Source organism: Semicossyphus pulcher, unplaced genomic scaffold (genome assembly GCF_022749685.1).
Source record: "Semicossyphus pulcher isolate SPU_LCO1_2020_fin unplaced genomic scaffold, fSemPul1.0.p SCAF_6, whole genome shotgun sequence".
Taxonomy (NCBI): domain Eukaryota; kingdom Metazoa; phylum Chordata; class Actinopteri; order Labriformes; family Labridae; genus Semicossyphus; species Semicossyphus pulcher.
The window spans coordinates 16,093,690-16,119,037 of NW_027211737.1; the positions used below are offsets into that span (position 1 = coordinate 16,093,690).

Below are 25,348 nucleotides of genomic sequence, written 5' to 3' on the forward strand. Positions count from 1 at the left end.
TAGTATTAGAATATAAATCTTGATTAACATAATTTAGTCCATCTAAATGTCAATATATTTTAGCACTGTTCAGTAGAGTTAATTTTCTTGTATAACGTTAATTTGAGAATTTCACTTAAAGTACTACAACGATTAACAGCATGGCAAGAAGATGTTTTAGGCCAAATTGTATCCCTTAGCAGAAAAATGATGCTGAATTTGAAAAAAAAAAAAACTATATATATATATATATATATATATATATATATATATATATACACACAAATATTCAAACAGCAAGCTCATTCAAATGCACATTGTTTCAGTAAAAAGTGGCACCATCTTTATTCATTTTACAATTTGACAATGTGAGTCTACAGCATGGAGAGAAAACAAGTGTAGAGTACAGGAAATTACATGGACAAATAGATAAGTTCAACATTGGTCAAATCTCCAATAAAATGTCAAAGAAAACCTCTAGCTACAGATTTCTGAGGAGTTACTCAAATAGTCCAGATTTATTTCATCACACAACTACAAAGGTATATTCTGAATATTCTTACAAATTAGTTAGACTGTCCAGTACCCGGTGTTTACAAGAGTCCCAACTTAAACATCCCATAATCCATTCTGTCGGGTAAAATTTCCCACATCTCTCTCTCTCTCAAAAAAAGCAAACAAAAAACAACATAATGGTTCAATATGAAAGAAACGGCTTACATTCTGCATGGTGCTAATGTTAATGTGGTACAACTCTGTGTGGGGACCCAAATAGATAACAGAAAGCAAACCAATCCACACACGCTAACATGCGCACATGCTACACACACAGGACAGATCTACACCAGAGACGCAAACATACAAGTCATAAAAAACAAAACCATCCAAAAATAAAGGTTATGTTTATTTTTGTCTGTCAGGAGACTGAAGAATATTTTGATAAATTTGAATGTTAGAAAAGAAAGTGTATCTGATAAGCTAATGGACTACACTCTTAAAAATGCAGAACATCTACATTTTCTTTTTATGCACAGGAATGTTGGACATTTATTTCATTAAAAAATACAAAAATAAAATTCAAAAAAGACACCCACAATCCAGAATAATAGTCTGAAGGGGATATGTTGGACAGGGGCAAAAAGGTTCGGGGGTTTGGAGGGCGGGGGGCAATCTGAGCCTGCTTCAATCTTACTCTCCTGGGTCTACAGCAAATGACCAGAGTACTGCTTCACACTGAAAAAAAGAGAAAAGAAATAAAATACACAAGAAGAAAAATGCAATTCACAAGTCGGTGACAGTGTAAATATATATCTGTGGGAGGATGAAGTCTTGGGAGGAAAAAGGGAAGGAAGGGAGGCAGGGCAGGAGGAGACACAGGCAACAAATAGGAAAGGAAGGCATTGGGGGGGCTCATAAGTGGCGGGAGAAGAGGAGGGGGAGGGAAACAGAGGGGTGTGGTTATTCCTTGTGTCAAAGCAGGTGCAGCACACTGAAGGGGGAGGAGAGGAAGGAAAGGAAGAGGGAGGCAGGGTCAGTAACGATGGCAACACTACACTACTCATCAGACAGCGGCGGCAGGTCTACAGCTGGTTTAGCATTCGGGCTAAGCTCGGGTAGCATCAACAAGGAAGTAGTGTGCATTATACGTGCCTACTGGTTGCCAAGGGAGACAGAAGAGGAGGAGCCCGTGCTATTTGGCAGACTGTGATTTGTTGTCGGTTGATCTAACTAAAAACAACAAAATCACTAGTCTTCCACACAGCAGCAGCCAGGGGAAGAATCAATCCACTCCCTGCTTCACAGTGAAACGGCTTAGAGGGCAGATAGACAGTTTATATTTTATATTTATCATATTAATGGACAAATGTGACCGGCAGACAAACATGTCAATCACATTGACCCTTTAAAATATGTACAGCTTTGTCTACTCCTTCACAGCCATTTCATGCAAGAGGAAGGTTTGAACTAGATGCAGGTTGCATTAGGAAGAAAGGAAGGGGGTTAGTGAAGAAGAGACAAGGCAGGCAACAGAAAAGCATAACCCAACAGGAATGGGTTAAGTAGTATTAAGAAGAAAAAAGACAATAATGCATTTTTCAATCTGGAATGTTATTATATGTCACTCAAAGAGAAACAAATTATGTAATCATATTGTAAGTAGTTCTAGTTCTTTGAGTCTTGCATGAGTTTACAAGATAGGTTGCATCAACAAACTTTTGATGGTGCAACACAACAAATGTGAGCTCAGGCCTGGTTCAGAGCCCACAGAACTATTTCGCTCTAAGAAGACAAGCTAGTTCAGAAGAGAACAGTTGGATGGGATAAATTGTGCAACTACAGCTAGTGTGCTGAATCAAGACTTTCTACATCTAAAAAGAAGGAAGTATGATAAAATGAGGCTGTGTAAGAACACACCTGTTCTGTAGAAGGTACTGGGCGTTCTGGATTTGATCCTGGGTGCCAGTTATGGTTATGATTCGGTCCTCAGAACCTTCCAGAGGCTCGTCGATCTTGATGGAGGCTCCAGACTCATGGCGGATCTGTTTGATCCGCTGGCCTCCCTTACCAATGATGGAGCCGGCCAGCTGTTGGTGGGATATCCAGAAGAGAGATAGAGTGGAGGGGAGAGAAAAAAACAAGCACATGGGGAAACATTTTAGGCACTACAAACCAGTGTAGCAACAAATCTGAAAATATAGTTTAAAATACTCAAGATGTGTAACACCATGTAGAAAAGTCAATAAAAGTACGCAAATGATTGTTGTTAATCACATTAACAAACTGTGACCTTGTCTAGTTTGGGAGAATAAAATGACACATGCGAGGTGGACTGGTCTTTCTTAAGGGTTTCAGAGTGTGAGACACGGGGCTGTCATTTACTCACATCTTTAGGGATGGTCACTTGTGTGGTGATGACTGGGCCTCCCATGTCATTATAGGAGCCACGTCCACCTGATGGCAAGAGGGAGTGGAGAGGTAAGGAACAGAGCAGACAAGCAGGGAAAAAGGGAGCAAAGAATCAAGAGTAAAGTTTTTAAAAAAGCATTTATAAATCTATAGTTGGTGGCCTACATTATCACACATGGCTCTGTAAATTCACTGATGGAGGAAAAAGTGTAGACTCACCTGACTGGTAGCTATCCCAGGAGGAACTGTTGTCTGAGCGGAAAAAGAACAGACTCGCCGATAAACATTAAGACAACTTATTTCTATGACATGTATCAACAACAAATAGTCAATAAGGATAACAAACTCAGAAGTATCACTGGTCTTACATTTACAAATGAAACGTAATAATCCCTGTTTGCTACCTTTAACATTTGTTGTGCTTTAAGTAAAATGTCATTCCACTGGAGTTTCAATCAAAAAAGAACAATATTGCTGAAAACAATAATCAAAGCCACATAAATGTGAGAAACAGTATTCCTCTGGACATGTCACTGTACAGATCTCGTCATTTTGTCTATAACCATTATACTCAGACAAAAGCCTCGACATAACAGTACGATGAACTGAACATTTAGGCCTGAACAGTCATGCACGTTAAGACACACTAATCCAGATCCATACGACAGAAAATACACAAGGTTCAGGTCTTACCATATCCTCCTCCGCTCTGTGAAAAACAAACAGAAACACAGCAGAGTTACATACAGCACGGCCGATTCCGCTCATCTCTCTGCACATCACAGCTGAAGGTAAGGAAGACTGAACGATCGGATGTGAGGATGATGCAGCAGCCTCATCCATGGAGGAGACTCAACTAAAAGCCACCCAGTTTTCATCCATAAGCTAGACTCCACCTCCTCCCTCTCTCCCTCCCTCCATCCCCCCAGTCCAGTCTCTCCATCAGCCCCCATTTTCACCTGCTGCTGTCACCAGGGCAACAGGCAATTCAAAAAGCTGTTGCTGAGCAACGGCAGGCTCTCAGAGCGGGAGAGAGAGAGTGAAAGAGAGAGGAGAGAGAGAGAGAGCGAGAAAGAGACAGAGAAAGAGCTAGAGAGAGAAAGGGAGGGAAAGAGGAGAGAAGAGGAAGAGAAAGCAGGAGAGAGAGAGTGCGAGAGAGAGACCTTCCAGTCTGTCAACAAAGCGTTATTATTGCCTAGCAACCAACCATGGCCACCACCCCCCCTTCTCTGTGCAGAAGCAGGCTGGCCGTGAAAAGTACACAGTAAGAGGGCAATTATAGCTGATTATTATGGGGTGTCTCCGGCTGTGGTGATTATGGTCATTTGGTAGGACGGCCTCACTGTGCCAAAACTAGCTCGGATGTACGGCCGCATGTGCACACACCTGACCAGCCATGTTTTATTGTCATAAACTACCATTATCATGACAACACAATGGACGATCAAAGCATATTGTCTGGTGCTACATCAACTAGCATGGTAGCCCGAGAAGCCGGAGCCCAATGAGATGCTCAAACCAGAGATGCATGCATTTAGCAAAGGGTCACTAACCATGTTATCACTATAGCGATCCGGTCTGCCTCTTCTGTCACTGGTGACGAAAGTGCCATAAAGGGAGGGAGATGGGGGGAGGAGACGGACACAGGGAGAGCGAGAGAGAGATGTGGGTGGGGGTGGAGAGAAATAGAAAATGCTTTACAAAAAAATGCTTGACAACATTCCAAAGGAAATTTCTGGTCTGGGTCAAACAGCACACACACGCTGAGCGAGATTACAGTGTAAACACATTTCCTCTCAGCCATCTTCCCACACAGTAACAGGAACAGCTCTGACAGTGTTACAGTGAGAGAAGTGACAGGTGGTGCCGATGATAATCAGAGCCAAGAGCTGCTGCTTCCCCCCCCCAAAAAACGAGCTCAAATTAAGCTCAAGAAACACGTCTGGGTTTATTTGCTGCCCCTGTAGAACATACATGTACGTTTATTACTGTCGTGTCAAACTAACGCCTCAGCATGACTTTATTCATCACGTAGTACTATCATTAGATAGTATGACACGAAATGATAAAACACAACACATCATCAAGTGTCTTACAGGGGTGCCTTACGTTACGTTTCTGTAAGCAGTATCCGCCATGTTATTGTCAGTTTGTTCTCCATGTTATTATCTGTATGTGATCTGCTGACACTAAACTAGTGCCAGATCACGATAGCATTATTCTGTAGAACTACAGTGTTTAATCAATCAGCTGGTAACGATTCAATAAATCGTAAATAATTGATTTCAGTACATTTTTTCTACTAATAAAAGTAACATTTCCGATTTCACGTTCTTAAATGTGAACAATTTCTGGTATCTTTTCTCCTCCATGACACAAAATATTTTAGTTGTCAACAAAACAAGACAGTCAATTTAGGCTTTGGGATTTTACCACATTCGGACATAGACAAAACAACTCATTAATTCAATGATAAAATAATTAACAGATTAAAAGGACAATGAAAATATTTGTTAGATGCCACAGTATAAATCAGGATTAAGGGAGTAGAAGATTAGATGAATTATATGCACTGAACACGGGAAGTCACACAACATTACTACATTTTCCTACAAAGCAATCCAGGTAAGTAGTGCAAACAGGTGACTGAGGATCAGGGTAAGGACGTTATGCAGGCCAGGGCACTACAGGCAAACAGACTAAAGAGAAATGGATATTTATCAGGCAGTTGTTAGTACTGAAAGTTAAGAATATGACATGAGGGAATTTAGTTATTTTCTCACTAAGCTACAAGAAGAAATGGATAACCAGTCACATTAAAAAGAACTACAAACAGAACAGTAAGGCAGGGGAACGTTTAGGGAATACCTCAACACTTCAACTTCATTTTAATCCATCATAGCCAATCAATCAGACACATTTGTGAAAGGAAATTATGCTGAACACCTGTCAGCGCTAGTGAAAAATTCCTCATCAAGTCCAAAGAGAATACGCTACTCTACAAGTAGCACCCCCAATGGTTTAAATGAGGAATCATTGCTTCAGTGAATTACCTTTACAGAGCACCTACTGATATTTTGGCAAGTGCATTTGAGTGTCAAAGTATCCCTGTTCAGAGAAGTTAGGCAAAGGTTTGGGGACAGTAACTTACTTTGACCTTTCGTCTGAGCCGCGGTACGAGTCATAGTAACGATCATCTCTGTGGGCAAGATGGAGATGGGAAAAAGACACACACAAACACACCCAGACACACATTGATGAGCACAGACAATTAATGGAATGATTATCATGAATACAAATGTTTGCAGAGGGTGTGCTGCACCGGATTACATGCAGTTAACTGGACTCTTTTGCATCCTATAAACTAAACAAGGTAAAGTAAGCTTGGTGAATCTGAACAGAACGCACTTAAATGGAAAATAAGCTTTGTATATGTAGATGCAGAAAGAAAAAAAGCCAAGAGCTCAAGAAGAGGAAGTCTAGCATTGAACAGAGCCTAGTACATCTAAAATATTAAAAACTGAATAGGTTAACAGGAGGAAAAGGACTCAATTGCAAACTGATAATGTACCATGCAGTAATTAAGCACTTTAGTGTTCAGCAAACAGAAATGTTTAAAAGATTTTATCTGTATTAGGCTCAGACAAAAAACTACGTGGCCACGCCTCTTGTAAGTTCTCAGGTCGCGGCACAAGGAAAACAAAAACGTAGGAGTAACAGAGAGGAGAAACAAACTGTACATGTTCACGTCTTACCCTCCTCTGTGTGGGTGTCCCATGGACATGTTGCGTCCACGGCCACTCCCCCGGCCACCGACCCTGCTCGGGTGGGGTGGAGGAGGACCTCGGCGAGGGCTCATCTCATCATAATCCCTGCGGGAGGGAGGCATGGGTCCCCGTCCCCCTCTGCTAGAGGGCATTCGGTCAAACCCGCGGTCTCCACCGCTGGACCTGCCCCCACGCATGGGGAACCCTCCCATAAGCCTGCGACCGCCTCCTCTCTCTTCAAACATCACAGTGAAACCACCGTACTCGTAGGTCTCGTCGTAGAAGTTGGGGTCGTAGGGCTGTGCGCGGCCCTTTATGGGAGCCTGAGGAGGAAGGGCAGAGGGAGATTTACTAAATGCTCAAAGGCTCTAAGAATACTTAATATATTATTCCTTATACAAAACAATGTCTCTGGATGGGCATTTATTGTTCAGATGTAACCTACAAAAGTAATAGATACAGACAGTAAAAGACACTTACTTCGGCAATGAGCTCCAGCATAGTCTTGATACACTCCACCACCCTCTCCGTCTTACCGCCGACCAGCACCACCCGGTCTGTGGACTGAGGACAGCACTCCTGAAACAGCTTGATGCTGGTCTTTGTGTTCTGGAGGCACAAAACAGACGCAAACATGAGGGCACAGGAAAAAAGAGAAAGCTACTTCTTAAATATCTCTAAAAGGTACATTAGGTATTCAGTGAGAAAATCCTGACGCAACGACAAACAATATAAAACAAAAGATCAACCAGATGGGATTAATCAGTGTATTCTGGCTAAAATGTGTTTGATATCACTCACACACTTCGGTATGTAAACTGTTTTGCAAACTGCAGAAAGCTGATCCACATCGCTTGTATCAACATACCTCCCGGAGCTCCTTGATCTTGGCTCCCTTCACCCCGATGATGGAGCCAGCCAGGCTCTGATGGATCAGCAGACGCAGCTCACAGTCAAAGTCCATGCCATTGTACTGCTGGTACTGAGAGGGACATGGAGCATTTAATACTTCCTGGTATGCTGCACAGATTATAAAGCACTATGAGGCAAATTTGTGAAATTGGGCCATAATCAATAAATCTGATTTGAACTGTACGATAAATTCAATACATTTTCAGATAACAATTTTCCAGCAATTAACTGCAGATGCAGGCTCGTAGCAACAGTGTTGTAAACAACCCAGAGACAGAGTACAGACACAAGCAGACAGGCTACGAACCAGTGCAGTTTAACCTTTCTACACAGCTCATTTGCAAGTGAAAACAGAGGTAAAAATGTAAAACAGAAAGAGCACAAATCCACAGCAAGCACTTTAATTTAACAAAATAACACAATAGACAATTATAGCAGATAGCTCAGAGATAACTTAATAATTACTGAACCATTCATCGTTGTTTTTGCTTAAAATTGTAGATTTTCATTCAGCAAAACAAAGAAAATTTAATCCTCACCTCTTCCAGTGTCGGAATAATTTTAAGCAGGATTTCTCCAACTGTCTCGATGTCGGCACTGATGCTCAGGATGCTTCATATTTCATCCACCAATGACAAGCCACAGCCACGCACAGAGTGTGGGGATGGGGAAGCCAGCAAGGCACCCCAGGAGGAGGAAAAACAACATTTCAGATCAGAGAATACATGTCATCCCCCCTTTTCTGCCAAAGATAAAACAGCCCCATCCCATTTAACAAGCTCACTACTGAGGCTAACGCCTAAATGAACTGTAGAGGTCCAGTGTTTATTTATGTTTTCATGGTATGTCATGGATTATTCAACACTGTAACCAGAAAAAATAAGCTGATTCCCAAACAATGCAATGAAAAGAAAACAGTCTTTTGTCCAGAGAAAGGAAGAAAGGAGACAAAATAAAAGGGGACCCAAAGAAAAGTGACTGCGTTTGGTGACCACTGAAGGGGCAAGACGGGGAGGGGGGGAAGCCTGAGGAGGATCTGGCAGGAATAAGCACCAAAAGGTTCCAGAGAGAACTCTACAGTCCTAAAGCTTAGTTTGGTGGATGCACACCACAAAGACTAAAAAGACCACAAATGAGGTGATCAAGAGCACTTTTAAAGATCAGGAAAAATCCAGAGAACAAATTTATTGTGTTTTCTATCATTTGCCGAGATTAGCACAGAGATTTAACTGTTTTATTTGGCTTATAAACTGTAAATAAAATTTGTCGTCTGCACCCACCTTGTAACATAATAAAATAAACAATGACTTTTCTGATCAAGAGAACTGAAGCACAGTTTGTACATGGACGAAGAATGGTAGACAGCTGAAGAGGAGTATCAGAGCAGATTATAACATGGGAAAATGAAGTATGCCACCACCGGGGTTGATGCTTTTAAGGGGGGTGGGAGAAGCGATAAACTTAAAACCAAAGAATGCAGAGATGAATGGGACGGGGGGGGGGGGGGGGGGGGGGGGATTATCTGTATTTTTACTAGCTCCAGCAGTCAATAACCCAGTTCAGATGAAGCAGAAGACAGGAAAGGAAAAACACACACACGCACACAACAGTTGAGTCCTAGCTTTGCGTTTGAAAATGGATGGACAAACTGAGTCTAACATTATGATGAGGGCATCACAGGGAAAGAATGGGATGGTGCGAGAAGCAGGTGAGCTTATGAAACTAACAAAAAAAAACAGGACCACCAATATATATCCACTCTGAGGGGGAAGGGAGGTGGAAACGCGAAAGATAAAGAGGATAGATAATCATCAATGAAACTTAAAGAAAAAATAACACGGACATATTGCACAGATCATAGCAAAGAGTTTAAAGACAGTGGCAGATTGTGGAAAAACCCTGACAACACCAGCCTAAGTTTCAATGTTCACGTGACTTTAAAAATGGCATATAAAAAGGATGTTGACATGGCTTTTACAGGCAGATTTGGACATGAACGATTTAGGCATTTTGACTCAGGCTAATAAACTGTGAGAAAAGGTAGGTTAAAATACAGTGACTTGACAGAGGCAGGATGACTATTTATTATTCATCTCTTCTTGTTTGTTTGACCTGTAGTCAGGCAGTGAGAGGGAGGAGCTTAGGGACATACCGCTCAGGCCCACTGCTGTCTGGGACTGACACACTGGCATTGTACTGGGCGTGGCATGGGCAGGGGCCAGGGCCATTCGAGCACAGATGTCAATCAAGTAAGGCGCCCATTTAGGGACAGGGCACGATTATGGACAGGGCCAACCAGGGTGTCAGGTGGGCGGGCGCAGGAGGGGCCATCCAGAACATGGGCAACAGAGGAGGAAGTGGGCAAAAAGTCAACAGTAAAATAATAAACAAGGGAGAGGGAAGAGGGAAGAGGAATACATTTTTAATATACAGGCTCTACACTGTTCAAACGTGACTTTAATTTTATTCTCTCAGAGATTGGTTTGTCAAAGAGAGAAAAGGAGAACATGTGACATTGGAAAATGGGTAATGGCATATTAAGAACATGAAGATTTCAATGTTTGGAGTAGACCAGAGACAGCGAGAAAGAGGGGAAGAACAAATCGTAGAGGGCTAGAGAAAAATGACTTAATGAATTAAGAAACGGCCCGGTTGCCTTAACACTTTCAAAAAAAGTTAGCTGGCGCTGCAGGTGACCTCTCGAACACCGCACTGTGCTCATACATTTAAATTAACAGGAGCATCAGTGTTACCACAAAATGAATCGTTAACATTAATCTAAAAAAATTAAAACATGGAGAGACAAATCGGCATGAAATTGGACTTTTGTTTCAAGGGCCAGTTTAGCTGAGGCAATCACCGGATGTTTCAGGTGAGGAGAAAAAGATAAAACCGACCCCAAAGGGTTTATCAAAAGATCTCTGAAGGCTAATATCAACACAGGCATCAGCTAATCACACCCCTTGTTTACCAAGAAGAAACATTGCCAAATACCACAATCAATTTTTAATCATTTACCAAGTGTTAATGTTTGTAAAAAGAGCAGCGGTCCAACAGGGGAGGCTGGCTAGTTTTAAGAGACTGAACACCGGTGAAGGGAAAAATAAAGAATACAAAAAAAAAAGGCAAAATAAAATAAAAATTCAGAGTGTATAAAGTAGAAGTACTCACGTCTGTACGAAGGGCTTTGATGTTTTTGCCACCCTTCCCAATTACAGCTCCTGCATTCTGAGAATACAAAAAAATACTATAAAAAACTGAAAACAGAAAAAATGTGAAATATGGTTCTGCAACTAACAGACACGGTGTCAGCATTACAATGAAAGCACATGGACTGTATGAAGACCTCAATAAAAACTGACAATTAGATATTCAAAAAGGCTGAGATGTGATAAAAAAGACAATTTTTAAAGGGAGGGGAGTACATGGGATTGGCCGTCTTACTGATAGGGTGCACAAGAGAAAGAGACAACATTTTCAAATAACCAAATAAGGCTTTGCCATGAAATGTGAAATGAAAGGGAAGCCGATTTACTTTGCTCTGCAGGAGGATGCGAAGCTCAACCATCTCATCTGAGTTCCTGGAGCGCTTGAATGATTTCTGCTCATCTGCATCCTCAGCAGGGCGCTTACCTGGCATCAGGAGATAAAAACCCACACTGACAATCCTGCATACACAACCTTTAACTAACTGAAATTAAATTATCAAAAAGACAGCAGAGAGTAGTGAAGCAATGGATGACAAGACTTTCAAACTCTGCTCTCATATTTAAGGTTACATCTACACATTACTGTGAGCAAAACTAGGGAAGACAAAGATTTTTTATATTCATTTATAAAAACATGAACACTATTTAAAGAGAGAATGCAAATACATATGGCTGTGGTCCCTGACAGTTGGACACATTTCCATACTTTGAGAGGAATACCAAGTGAAAGATCTTAATCATGGATAACTTGCAAGAATTTCAAAGATCGGAAATGTAACAATTTGCTGCAACAAAACTGTTATTTCATCCTTTCGTTTCATAACAGACACTTAATAATAAATAGATGTATTTGGCAAGATAATTAAGAATCCAAGTTTTATACCGTTGGTCTCTGTGTTGCTGAATGAAGAGTCTTCTTGCTGTTCGATTTCTGTCTCCATGGTCTTCTGAAAGCGGAAAAGATGAGGGGGGCACCTCGGTCTGGGGAACAGGCGGCAGCAGCAGGAAGAGAGAAGCAGAGAACTGGCCCCTGTGAGCAGTGGTAGTCTGTCAGCATTGTAAGAGGGGGAAAAAAGGAAAAAGATAATTGGAGCTGCATGTTCACGATCTGGCTATTCAGGAAACAGGGATGGCAAACTGAGGAAGAGACGCAAAGAAAAACCAGTACTCACCGATATTTATTAGAGGGACGAGGGCGTGTTGATAGGCGGAACTAAATAAGCAAGGACCAAACAGCTGCTACGACCTGTCGGGGAGGGAGAGGCTAGTTTAAATACTGATTTTTTTTCTTTTTCTTTTAGTATTTTAAAAGATGACATAACAAAAAAGAGAATATTAACAATAATAGTAAAAATAAGAAAAATAAAAAATAAAAAAGATAGATAAAAATAAGAACAATAGAAGACACAGATGGATATAAAAAGGAGAGAAAACAAAACAAAAAACAACTAATTACATAGATAAATGAAATACTAAAATTTAATAAGAAAAAAATAGGCTGACAGCAAAGTTTCAAACTTTGAAACACAACATTACTATGATTATATATAAATATGTATGTAGGGATGCACAATATTATCGACATGTTATCGGTATCTGGCGATTATGGCTTGAAAATGACATATTGGTACCAGCAGATATGTCATTTATCTGTTGATAATGAACATAATAATAATTGATAATGATGAACGCTTTAATTATGCCTAAATGCTTTAATTATGCCTCAATACTCAATGATTCCCTAAAAAAGCTTGACAGATATTACAGTTTAATTTGAAAGAAAATGTTATGCCCAAATAAATAGGGCATTTTGTACATCACCTTAGTTTAGGTAGTTTTCTTATATTGCCCAGTGAATGTGCACATTTTAAAAACCACTGTATTATGTTATTTGTGCATCTGCCAGTGGGCCATTACAATAAGAGTAGGCATGATCTCAATTCCACTACAGGTGAGACTTGATGTTCTCTGCAATGAGGTGGAAAAAACATGTGCCTAATATGTCGGTATTGTAAAAAGGGTTGGAAAATATCGGCATATCAGCAAAAAAATCCATTATCGTGCATCCCCATATGTATGTTTCAATCCTGCGTTTGAATCTCCGTGGTTGATATTTAACAGGTAAACTTGGATCAAAAACCCAAATCAGCGAGCATAATCATTTGAAAGGACAACTATCATTAATGTCATCTTTGTAAGCATACATTATTATTAATATGATTGAGAGAGAAGCAAGCATTTAACATGTACGTGTATTGAACTAAGTGTTCGACTGCCACTGGCCTGATGTTACAATGAAGAGATGAGTTAATCAGCCAGTGATGAACAGATATCAACATTACTTCACCGATATCCGTGCTATCCCGACAACACGGTGAACTCTCAATGTTCAGCAATTTCAAGTGTATTGACTGACATCATTAATTAAGTAGAGACTGTTTTGCCAACTAATCAACCCGAAAGTGAGACGGCCATTAGCTCAGCCATTAACTGTGGTTAGTGTTAGCTGCCGGGTTAGCGGCTAACTAGCCTGGAGGTAAATGCGTTAGCGACCAGCTTCGTCGTGTACGTGTGAATAAGCAAATTATGTGTCGATCGAGCTAATTTCAAAATAATTTACTAGTTGCATTCGAGAGACGGTATCGCGATCGGTTACTGATCTGACGCGAGTGGGCTAAAAACATTACTAATCGGTCAATACAAATAACAGTCGGAGTTATTCAAGCTAGCTGCGAGCTAATTTCGCCATGTTGCCATAAAGTCGGATGAGCACAAGGGGACCTAGGCAGGCCAGCTAATTAGTCAGCGTTAAACCGGACACGACATAAGTGACACTGGTCGCTAAAGAAGCATCTCTTTTTTAAAGTACCTGAGCAATTCGACTAAATCAGGCTCAAAGTGGGAGAGAAAACCAGGGTAATATCGTCAAAACACTAACCTGCAGTGCAACGCCTCACTTGTCCCCTTCCTTCTCTACCTAACCTGGAAATGTAAAGAATGAGCCAACATCTTCTGATTGGTTGATCATAAGGTAAATCAAACAGACGAGCTTTACAATTGGTTAGAAGAGACGCCAATCACTGAAGCCGAGGCGTTTCCAGAGCGACACGACCCTGTTTCCGGGTTTATCCAGTACCTGCTTTGCTGTGGTTATTCAAGTTATTCCTGTTGTAAAACTATTATCTACAAGGCTTATGTTAATTTGCGACTAATCATAAGCCGTTTAATTGCTTTCGTTTTTAAAAGCTTCCATTGTCATCATGTATGGACACAAAGCTGAGGTATTGTAGCATCAACATTACTAAACGAGTTGGGTTAGTCAACTTTGGCGCCTTTACTACTATGCACTACATTTCGTAGAAGGCTGCTCCCATGCTTCTTAGCCAACCTTTATAAGATCAACATTATTTCACGTTATATAATTCTGTCACATGCTATGTGCATTTCTCTTCTAACTCCTTCCTAGTACCGAGCCGTGACTATCTGCCTGAGACACAGGGCTTATCCGTGCTCAGATGATCACAGAAAAATAACAGAAGGCAATTCCCCTGTGTTCTTGTATCAGTAATATAATCTCTCCTGTTGATGAATCACTGAGAGATTTGTTGTCAAGTACTTCTGGAGATTCACCTAGGAGATGACCCCCACTTTTAAAGTCCACAGGGACTGCAGGGTTATGCCATGAATTAAATTAAATGCATTTGAACCACTCCATATATTCTACACCTGCAACAGTGTGAAATCAGACAGGTAATTTACCTTTACAAAAAAACAGATTAGTCCTAATATTTTTGCTTTATAGTTGTAAATGGGAACTATTTGTTCAGCTGCAGCTTTACGATTAACAACTACCTGAAACTTAACTTGTGTACCATAGTTTAAAAACAGATAACAGTGGAAAAAATTGTAGGAATTGGCAAAAGTCCAATACACACAAAGTAAAAAGGATGGCCCCTGAGATCCAGGCAGTCGCACGTTCTACCCAAAGCTGGCTGCAGTCCTCTTGGCGTGTCCAGGTGCCCATCGCCTGGCTGGAAGCCTGCGTGGAGTGGCTTCAAGAAGAAGCAGGAGGAGCAGGTCGTCTGTCACAGCAGCAAATCAACCAACAGGTATGCAGGATGTCTGACAGTCTAACTATTCAGCGGCAAAATGATAACTATCAATTGTCACAGATATAGTTAGGTTAATATCCCCTGAATGTAGTATAGAACTTGGGTGTTAGATAATAGATGGTTGTATATAGAGAGGAGAAGATGGCCTGATTTGATCCTTCTCTGGCCATACGCTGACTCCTGGTGGATCATTATTGATCCTTGACTAGCTGCTGGGACTGTTTTGGTATGGTGTTTACAAACAGCTGTTTAAGCTATTTAATTGAGTGAAAATGTTAAAGATGTTCTACTTTCAGATTTTTTTCTAATGTGAAGATTTGCTGCTTTGTTTTGAATCATTTCAGGTCATATTAGATTTAGATTGCACACTTTCATTTTAATAACTCAGAACATGAAGTAGCTGTTTTGACGATGATATGCCACACGCTTAGTAAGTTGACATATGTTAACACGTCAGTTAAAAATATAGTAAATTCTGCACAATAAGGCTGCACACATGAAGCACAATTCATTGTATTGGGAAGCAAAAGATCAAGACTACTGTCTTCTGCTGGCAGCTGAGAATACAGAAGAATGTGTTACAGAAAACTGAAACGGGAAATAACTTCTCCTGGTCTGACAAATCCTGGTAACTGGTGAAACATGCACATAGCAAGGCGATTTTTTTGTAAACAGCATGACTCCATCCTGTGTCATGCTGTTTACAAGTATCAGCTGTACCAGCTGCCGGTGGCATCATTTGGGGTATGTTTCCCTGCATTTAAGCATCATTTGTACACCAAAGTGTGCAAAATATTGCGGTGAACAGCTGTGTCGCTCCATAGCCACAGTTTTATCTGTTTTCAAATACTTGAGGAGGTAGTGCTTTATTTCCCAAGGCACATATCATATGTTGATGGTCCCAGGAACATGACAGTATATCAGATATCAGTGCATGCAGTGGGTCCATATGGTCACTGCAGTTCACTTGAGGAGGGCACTTTTTGATCACACCAGGAACTTCAAATCATGATTAAGAGGATGGACCCAGTGTGGCTACTGTTAAGTTTTTCATAATGTGATGGCCTTTTATGTTGTTAAAGTATAACCAATTCTTTGTCATGTCTAAGCAATATAAAAATCTAAAATCGTAGGCACTGGACCAGTGGTTGTTGACGGACCTGAGGGACCTGGATTACCCGGTTCTTCCTGAAGGGATCAATCAGGCCCAGAAGACTGAACTCAGCGGCACCTTCTGTGTCCAGGTACAGATTTGATACAGCATATTTCATGTTAGTTTCATGCATGTTTTTTGTCCTGGTTAGTCAGTTAAAATTACACATTTGCCAGAGTTGGCTTAGAAGGCTCATTTTGGCCAAATATTAAAACGCACCCTGAAACTACTTCTTAAAAACCTGTATGAGGAGCGAACAGCAAGATTAGACAACATACCCACCTGCAGCAGACTGCGGGCAGGAGGGAAATGAAAAAGACAAAATTCACGTTTCAACAACCCACATGATCAAATTACATAACTGTAATAAAAATCTGAAGGTTCCTAATGCATGTGTTCAATGAAGCCATTAGTTTATTGTGTGTGTGAGTGTGTGTGTGTGTGTGTGTGTGTGAGTGTGTGTGTGTACATTGGGTTTATTGGGTTTGATTTGGTTGAAGGCTATTTCTGGCCTAGATATTCTTTTAATTGGTGCGTTCTTTTGTGATATACAATTTATAATGTGTAGAATAGCAATAAACAAAATGAATAGATCACACAGCAAGCAAGTAGAAGGTTGTGCAATTTAAGGAAAAGGATGATTGAAGTACAGTCACGTGAGGTATTTTAACAAAGCCCAACTGGACCTCAGTTTTCCTTTTGATGGAAACTCAGCTGGAAACCTTGAAACAGAGTAATTTTGTGCTAGTTCAAGGAATTAAAGTCATTTTTTTGTCATTTTACAGCACAGGGTTGCATAATGACATTTAAGTTGTACCCCCCTCATACACACAAACAAAACATACAAATATTTCAATTTATAGTCAAATGAAATAATAAATAGGGTAATTGGTTCCAAATATACAATTAAGGGATTGCAATTCAAAAACTCTCTCTGTATATCCCTTATTCTTTAGTATGACAGTAGTGACACACATTTCACCTGATATTTAGGAAATTAATGTGCAGGGAAAAAGAAACACAATCAAAGGTCTCTCTCTGTTTTAGGTTGACTCATTACTGGACGTCAGTCAGCCTGCATACGGTCAGCTGCAGAGTTGGAAGGGGACGGATTGTGCCAATGATGAGGTGTCTGCTGTCACACAGAACACACAGAGGCCCTGGGAGGCCCGACCAACACGTATGCTGCTACTGCAGGTCAGAGGTGTTTATGAAATACAGTTTGTGATTTAAAAAAAACAAGCTGCTTTTAAATTCAAAGGTGGACACGGCAGTCATGTAAACTTAAATAAAAACAAGAACAGTATGTGATATAATAAACAATAGTTTAGCCTGATAGTTGTTTCAAAATAAAGCCAAGAACTTGAAACATTAAGTTTATTTTCAAAGAAAAAAAATCTAATGAGTAACTACCCACAATCCTCTTCCTAGAGCAAATTTAGGGTTAACACAGATTCAGCATTTATCTAAAAAAAAAAATTAAAAACAGCTGATTGCCTTATTATTATTATTATTTTTTTTTTTTCATATTTCAATTTTATTCGTTGATTATTTGTGTTTTGAACAACTGTACATTTGTTTTGCTGCTAATAAATCCTTTTTAAATCCAAATATATTCACCCAATTTATTTAGATATCTCTATACAACTAAATACATGTTATTTTTAAATTACATAAACATAAATATTGTTAAATGTATGCAATTATTAAAGCCGTCTGAACACGGCTCGCCCCTTTGGGGCACCACTAAATGTAAATGAAATGAAACACTCATTCTCCCTCACACATCTGCAGTCGTGTGTGACCACTATGAAGACTTGTGAGAATCACTCATTGAAAGCAGGAGACAATCGATGCCCTTAGCTTGAGAGACAAGCCATATATGTTTTAAAAAAAATCAAATGTTATCATGTGGAAAACGTGTGATTTTTACAGCTGCTCTCCTTTGCTGTGGCCTCTAATGAAACATTTATTTTTCCTCTCACATCGGCTGACTGACCGAGCGGCTTGCCTCTACTTGTCCTCAGTTGTAAAAACTTGTCACACAGATGTAACGAGGCTAATGTCCCTGTGGAGAAAAAAAGAGTGTTGAGACTGTTTCATCATCTTTTGCAAACATTTCAGTAAACATCGATGCCAATATTTCAAAGGCTATTTGAGGGATAATGTTAGGGCTCGTGAATGGCATGTACATTTACATTAACTAGCTCAGGATGCTAACTCACAGCTGAACTGAATAGCAACAGGTACAAAAGAATGCTTTTTAAGATCTGTTACCCTGATTTATTTGATGAGTTTTATTTCCCCTCATGGTGTAGAAAGCTCTGGAGTTACATTAAAAATCCTCAGACATGAGAGAGGAAATGGCGCAGTGTGTAACCGACTATGTTTTTGCTCTTAATGGAAAGCACAGGCTCAAACACAATTTCTTTCATTCATCTTAACATGATCGAAACTGGAAGCTCTACATCCCTCAAGATTACATTTTACAATATAAAAAGACATTTGTTAAAAAGAGATTGATCAACTTTTAAATATACGTTATGCATATTTTGTAAATCTCTCCTTTTTTCAGTGAACTGTCCGACTCTGATACACAGGCTGTGTCTCTGTGTGTTTAGTTAGGTGGAAAAACGGAGACTTGTGCTTCTCTGGCTAACTGAATCAGAGTGGACAGGTACAATCAGCGAGAGCATATGAAAGAGTAAATTGCCGGGATATAAGGCGCAGACTGTAATTTTCACCTTAAGTATTACACTTGTCACAGCTCTGTGGTTTCTCAAGAATAGTGCTGTCGCTTAGAAACGTTGCAATGGCTTTTTTTTTTTTTTTTTTTTTACTTTCTCAGACCTTTTGGAGCAAGGTCCATAGATCTAGGAGTCATGAGATTTAAAGACCCAATGGTTGTAATAATCACTGCAAAAACTCAGGGTAATAGAGCAGAGTGTGAATGCTTTACTGTCTGCATGTATCCGCCGTGTGATTGACAGGCGACCGGTCCAGGTTGTACCCCGCCTCTCGCCGAGTGAGTTCTGAGATTGGTTCCAACCCTCTGTGACCCTCTTAGGATAAATGATAGTTAATGGTTGGATATTCAGACATACTCTGACCAGCTTTACATTTTGAAAAGTCAGCCTGGATATATATAAAGAATAGAACACCAATTATTTTCAAAGTCACTCAGTCCAAGTTTAAACCAGCAGGAAAGTTTTGAGAAGCGTGATTTAAGACATTAAATATGTGCATCCTGTTCACTTTAATTGTATGTATACAAAGGGCCAAACTGAACATTTGCCTGTATTGGCAAAGCAAATACACAGAAAATAATTGTGTGTGGTAGAGCCCCCTTGGCACTGCCCACATTCAGCATGACCATATTGTGCACGTGTTGTGATGCGGCTTTGGAGTAGCTTCATCACAGGTAAAAATATTATAATTATATACAGTTTGTCTAACATTAGGATTCCTTAAACAGTTAAAATCTGTTAATAATACTTTGATAATGTAATTTTCCAGTTCAGACGTCCCTGGTCAAACACTCTGTCTCTGTTGTACAGGTGACAGATGGAATCCAGAGCCTGGAGGCCATGGAGTATCAGCCTATTCCTGCACTCAGCACAGCTCTCAGGTTAAAAATGGATCCTTAAAAAACACTTTAAATGCTCTGTGGTTTTGTCCTTTTCATCTCTAGTTATCCCAGTTTTAAAATGGAAGAAAGCTAATTTTACAGAGGGACTGCTGTTAGTTGGTAGAACGGCTGACTTTCTTGTACCATATTTAAAAATAATGACGCTAAGTTTAAAAGTGGTTGTTGACTGTTGTAACCCTCAGGCCTGGTGCGAAGCTGCAGTTGCAGGGCCGGATGGTTTGCAGACTTGGGGTGCTTCTATTGGGGCCGTCCAACATTAAAATCCTGGGTGGTGAAGTGGAGGACCTGGTGGACAGAAACAACCAGGTAAACTTTCTGTTTAAAGAAAATTCTAATCAATACATCTTACATTTTTTTTGACATGCGGTGTGTTTTTTGGTGATATAGAACACAGCATTGAAATTAAACCTTGTTTTATTGACCGGTTACTGTCTGTACTTTTTTAAAAGATAAGGGAAAGCAAGCCGTTTTTATCCAGAAGTGTTTAACATACCATAATTTATACCAAACCCGCCACTAATGTACTTTGATACGTCTCTGACAGGGCCGGATGCTGTGTCGGACACTGGGACTTCCTGAGGAGGAGCAGCAGCAGCAGGAGGAGGCTCCACCAGCACCACAACAAGGTGTTTTCATGGGACCTTGTGTATCTTGATTGACAGATCATGTATCAGATTTACCCTAACCGTGATGTTTTTATTTTCTCTTCAGGTAACCAGGAAGTGGAGGACCTGGAGATGGATGATGCAGAGTTGTTGGCCAGTCTGGAGGCCCAGGAGGTGGTAGAGAGGGTCCCGGCTCGGCCTGTTAGAGACAGTGGCTACGGGACCCTGAGTGAGACCTCCACTCAGTCCTCGAGAAGCTCCTCTGTCAGAAGCTACGTCTCCGCAGCCTCATCCAGGTAGGTGTTAACAAAGTGATGGTTTGACATTTTGATGCTGGAACTCCTCAGTTTTTACCGTCAGGCAAATAAACTTTGACATTTTGAATTTCAGCGTGTTCATCTTCAGAATTCAGCAATCAATCATAACTTTCATTCTGCAGCCTACAGACACACTTAGTTTATATAATGTCTTTGTGATGGTTGGTGTCCCTCTCTTTATCTTCTCCTTCTATCATGTTTTTTAATTGCAGCCTGAGACAACCTGCAGATTTGATGAGGGAGGTTAATTATGATAACAACAGTGCATTCGAACAGATACCGACTGAAGACACTTTTAGACTGGCTGAATGAAGAAAAACATACAAAAATAGAAACATATGTAAGAAATATATGATTAAAATTAGAGTAGACTGACCTCCAATTTCCTTCACAGTCAGAAACAAATGAGAACATAATGCTGCATAATTTGATGGTTTTGATTTGATGGATGAAGGCAGGTTACTTATTATGATATAAAGGCAAAGAGGCCCCTTATTTGGCAGCAAACACATTTTGGTTTTCCAAATATACAATTTAACTTATAACAGCCGTCCTTAAAGATATAATCTGGAAGATTTTCATGTAAATAAATGTCTGTTAAGTCACTATCTATGGCAGAATGAGGTAACACAATGGTGATTGAGCCTATGGCCCACTGATGAAAGCCTTTGCATTTGCAGTATATAGTATTATGAACGACTGGGTGTCTGTGGCGTCATTCGCGGAAAAAATCACAAGCGGCGCCAAGTTAGTGACGCGTTTCCATCACCCAGCAGTGGTTAGTCTGCCAGAGAGGGTAGGCTGAGTTAAGCGGCTGCTTTTCCGGTCCCTGTAAGTGTTGCGAGTAAACAGTAATCTACTATGGCTGAACAAACAAAGAAAAGATCGATGACTACAGATACAACTTCAACAAAAAGTGAAAATTCAAATTTGCCGCTCAGCTGAAGGCAAACGGTCTAAAAAGGAAAGCGTCGGTCGGTCGGTCTTCCGCCCCACTTTCGTCCATCATTGGGTCGTATCGTTCACAAGGACCATTCTCGTTCAGTGGACGAGTGACTGAGAGAGTGACACATTCAGTCAAGTGATATGTTCCGTAGTTCTCCTAACCACCACAATCAGTTTAGTTTTCTAAAAGAAAGAAGGAAGGGATTGGGAAGCTGCGAGCAGAGCAGAGTGAACGGCAGGAACAAATCAATGCATGGAATTGAACGAATCATTCCGTTCACTAAACCGATTAGTTCTTTTTGAATGAATCGTTCAGGACCGAAACATCTCTAGAGACTATATCTTCAACTGTGGAACCTCAATAAATGAATAGACATCAACAAGAACGCATGCTTTCGCACACAGTCCCTTAAGCCAGTCGTCCTTCCATGCATTGTGACTTCGTCAGTCATTTCTACAATAAAACATTAAATACACATTTGTTTTAATTTTTTACTGATAAGGTTCCTTTCAGAAAATATGAGGCAAAATATGTGTAAAATCTGCAAATTGAATTAATAAGTGTCAGGGTCAGCTCTAGCTCTAGCAGGGGCTTATCAATGGTGCAGAAAATGGTGTTTTTGATTTTTCAGTTATGAAAGCACAAAGGAAACTAAAATAACACAAAACAAGAGGATGTGGTGTCCAGTTGGTGCATGCAGTACGGAAAAGAACCGAAGGCCAAAAGGGACCACATACATGTACATTTGGTGGCCACAGAGTAACTTTTGATGTTTAATGTTGACCCCTGTTATACTTGTTGCTGTTTTAAAGCTATAATAACTTAGCCTAACATTGTTTTGTTTTTTTGCAGAAGTCAAGCCTCCGCCCGATCTCACAGAAGTGGTTCGATCCAGAGTAGTAGGGGTGGTTCCATCCAAGGTCATCCCCACGGTAACCAACACGAGGATTCTGACCTTTTTGACCTCTTACCTTCCGAACGCTCGATTCCACAAGAGATCCCAGATCACGACATGACAGACGAAGACTTCCCAGATGAAGACTTTGACGATCTTCCCCTGGACGAGTTGGACGGTGTGATTATTCAACAAAGCACAGATGTTAGTAGCAGCAGTCACAGGGGCACAGGAAATCGTGACACAGGGATTAAACCACAAACTGCTCAGCTTCAGACACACACTTTGAACGCCTCTGGGTCGGGGCTTGGTTCTAATAACTCCAGACTGACCTTGCAGAATAGAGACCGTCAAGGCTGTACTGGAGGAGCTGCAGGGCAGGTTTCTTCCACAGCAGCTGCAAAGCCATTGCATGAATCAGAAATTGTTAGTAATGATGAGCATGATTTCATGGATGTAGATATGGACTGCTTTCTGGAAGAGGTAGAACCTGTGAGGACAAGAGCGCCAGATCTGCTACCTGTTCAGCAAGGACCTAGTAGAGACAGAGAGAGAAGTGTAACACCTCAGGGCCAAAGTTGCACCTCAAGCACAGCAGAAACTGAAAGACTTTCTGCTAATAAACCAGCACAGAGTGATAGCTCAGTCTCTGCTCTCACTCTGACCTCTCCACCTTTTACATATTTGTGCCTGCTGGACGAGAAACAACACCACCAAACCACAGAAATCCGTGTCAAAGCTTTCATCGTGACTCTGTTGGGGAAAATGAGCAGCAGCAGCGGTCTCTGGCGTGTCTGCGCTACGATATCAGACGGAACAGGTTACTTGGACATAGAGCTGTCTGATGAGGTTTTGACCGGACTGCTGGGCTTCTCTGTGGCGGAAAAGGCCGTTTTGAAGCGAGACCCGGCCCGGAGAGGGGAGCTGGACGCCGGGATGAGGCGATGTCAGGAGGAGCTGGTGGACATGTGCTGTGTTATGACCATCAGGGTTGAAGCAGAGGGCAGGAAAGCTGTGGTGACAAAGGCAGACCCCGTGAATGAATATGTGCTGCGGGAGCTGGAGCAGAGGGCGAGAGAAAAGAGAAAATAAACACAGAGGAGAGGTGGAGGGGAAGTGGGCGATAATGAGGAAATTACAGGCGGCGGAGAAATATATTGGCCTTAAGTAAAGATGAGAAATTGCCATGAAACTGACACAAATATAACTTTTCACATCAGCATTGCCTTGTATATTTTTTCCCCACATTTTTAGGAGTTCTCATCAACCTGCTTCAGATTCGGCGAGCAGAATGTGTGAATTGTCTGATCAGCAGGCAGTGAGTTGAAATGTATCCCATCTGCTACATGTGAATGTGACATCCTGTCATTTGTCATTAGAGGAAACCATTCATCTATTTAGGGAGCTATTTTCAGCCTGAACTGCGTCGACTCCCAAAGTAGACGGATAAGTAATGTATCTGTGCTGCACACTGATAATTAACACATTGGTTCAAACAACAGAGATTTAAGCATCCTGAACTGTGAAATTTAAAACTACAAGAAGAGAAGAGTGAAGCATGTGAGATGAGGGCGGGAAATGTGGGGCAGGGGAAAGAAATTATATTCTGATTGTTGTAATGAATTGGCCGCCTTTGCATTTATTCAGTACATCCATTACTTCTGACTGAAAAATGATTAAATATCCAAGGGCATCGTGGGTCTTTAATAAACTCCCCCAGAGGAGAACGAGAGGCGAGGAAGATAAAGGAGAGGCCATGAGCTTTGATTATTTCTGCCTATTATAGGTCCTCATCTACGTTTTGTGTTTGATAAATACATATAACACAAGTGAAATACGTTGCCTGTATTTACTGTAAATACTAATCTAATTGTTCTGAGGGTGTTATAATTTTCTTTGACTAATAAACGTGTGGAGAAAGACTTTGCTGTTAATTTTACCTCTCTATTTGTCCTTGTCAAATGAGTGTTGTAATCCTCAAGATTAGATTAAAAAGCAGACAAATTAGACTTCATGTGTTTTGTAATGATTTTATTAAACACACCTCTGGGATATGCACTGGTTAAGGACTGATTGTAATTAAAAGAAGCCTCGCAGTATCTTAAATCTCCTGCAAGATGAAACATCTCAACAATTTGTACTACACAAATGAATGTGTCTCCGCTGCCATCATACAGTATAATTAGGTGGCAGTCTCTCATATTTCAATGTCTTTAGTTTGTAAATGAGAAAAACACGAGCTAACAAAGGTACCACAGGGAATGTATGTTAGTATGTACGTGTGCTTATATTTGTGTGTTTGTGCAGGGGGCCACGCATATATATGTTATTGTCTTATGCCACTGTGTGCACTTCCATTCAGGTAGCTTGTCTCGCATCATTAAGGACTAATCAGGTTGACCATCTAAATCAGGGCCCTGCTATGCATGTGGATAGGCTGTTATGTGCTAATGAGGCTGGATAAAATTGAAGGGGAGGGGGAGAAGCAACCCATAGGGAGACTCAAGTGGAATAAATATTGGGTGATGGAGTAAATGAAACAAGGGGAGAGCTGTGTTAGTGGAAGTGATGCTATAGTCAACCTTCTCTTCATTCACTACAGGTACTGTATGTATTTCATTCAGACAGGTGGTGAGTAGCGTTATAAACATGACAGTTCCTAAATGTAAGTTTATTTACTACAACTGGTATTTTAAGCCCACCCTGAACAAGTCTGAGCCTTCCCTTAAGCCCCCGCCCCCTCAGTTATTTGGTGATTAAAAAATATGGAATAAGAACGGCAGTCCTTTACATATGGAGACATCGGTCTGCTTTATATTTAAACTAAATATAATCTAATTTCTAATTTATGTAATGACGTCGTGACGCCTGTGCGGATTACCGTTGAATTTTGCGGC

The 25,348-nt window shown here is 40.7% G+C and overlaps 2 protein-coding genes across 5 annotated transcripts; one reads left to right on the top strand and one right to left on the bottom strand.

Annotated features, from left to right (window-relative positions):
- Positions 1 to 296: 296 nt before the first annotated feature.
- Positions 297 to 13,752, bottom strand: hnrnpk (heterogeneous nuclear ribonucleoprotein K). 4 transcript variants are annotated; one of them, XM_069682659.1, is made up of 17 exons: positions 13,713 to 13,752; positions 11,947 to 12,020; positions 11,658 to 11,821; positions 11,101 to 11,198; positions 10,737 to 10,793; positions 9,718 to 9,761; positions 8,105 to 8,177; positions 7,522 to 7,626; positions 7,134 to 7,262; positions 6,642 to 6,976; positions 6,038 to 6,085; positions 4,440 to 4,479; positions 3,580 to 3,595; positions 3,106 to 3,138; positions 2,864 to 2,931; positions 2,395 to 2,564; positions 297 to 1,212 (listed from the first exon to the last, which is right to left on the bottom strand). In XM_069682659.1, exons 3-17 carry the CDS (start codon positions 11,713 to 11,715, stop codon positions 1,182 to 1,184), a joined length of 1,305 nt encoding a protein of 434 aa, XP_069538760.1. In that variant the 5' UTR covers positions 11,716 to 11,821; positions 11,947 to 12,020; positions 13,713 to 13,752; the 3' UTR covers positions 297 to 1,181. The 4 variants fall into 4 exon arrangements, with proteins under 4 accessions (XP_069538760.1, XP_069538759.1, XP_069538761.1 ...); XM_069682658.1 differs by having other exon boundaries at positions 7,522 to 7,635; XM_069682660.1 differs by lacking the exon at positions 6,038 to 6,085 and having other exon boundaries at positions 7,522 to 7,635.
- An 838-nt stretch (positions 13,753 to 14,590) lies between these two features.
- On the top strand, positions 14,591 to 24,398 carry rmi1 (RMI1, RecQ mediated genome instability 1, homolog (S. cerevisiae)). Its single transcript, XM_069683385.1, has 8 exons — positions 14,591 to 14,883; positions 16,020 to 16,130; positions 17,087 to 17,236; positions 19,597 to 19,667; positions 19,871 to 19,994; positions 20,233 to 20,314; positions 20,400 to 20,589; positions 22,409 to 24,398. The coding sequence occupies exons 1-8, from the start codon at positions 14,722 to 14,724 to the stop codon at positions 23,541 to 23,543; spliced, it is 2,025 nt and encodes a 674-aa protein (XP_069539486.1). The 5' UTR covers positions 14,591 to 14,721; the 3' UTR covers positions 23,544 to 24,398.
- The last annotated feature ends 950 nt before the right edge of the window (positions 24,399 to 25,348 follow it).

Excerpts from the sequence above, each read along its gene's own strand:
- hnrnpk (XM_069682658.1), bottom strand. The coding sequence starts at position 11,715 with ATGGAGACAGAAATCGAACAGCAAGAAGACTCTTCATTCAGCAACACA. Across the intron at positions 11,199-11,657 it reads CAGCAACACAGAGACCAACG|GTAAGCGCCCTGCTGAGGAT; the intron begins GTATAAAACTTG and ends TCCTGATGCCAG. Across the intron at positions 9,762-10,736 it reads TCAAAGCCCTTCGTACAGAC|TACAATGCCAGTGTGTCAGT; the intron begins GTGAGTACTTCT and ends TGCCACGCCCAG.
- rmi1 (XM_069683385.1), top strand. The coding sequence starts at position 14,722 with ATGGCCCCTGAGATCCAGGCAGTCGCACGTTCTACCCAAAGCTGGCTG. Across the intron at positions 19,668-19,870 it reads GCACTCAGCACAGCTCTCAG|GCCTGGTGCGAAGCTGCAGT; the intron begins GTTAAAAATGGA and ends TGTAACCCTCAG. Across the intron at positions 20,315-20,399 it reads TCCACCAGCACCACAACAAG|GTAACCAGGAAGTGGAGGAC; the intron begins GTGTTTTCATGG and ends TTTTCTCTTCAG.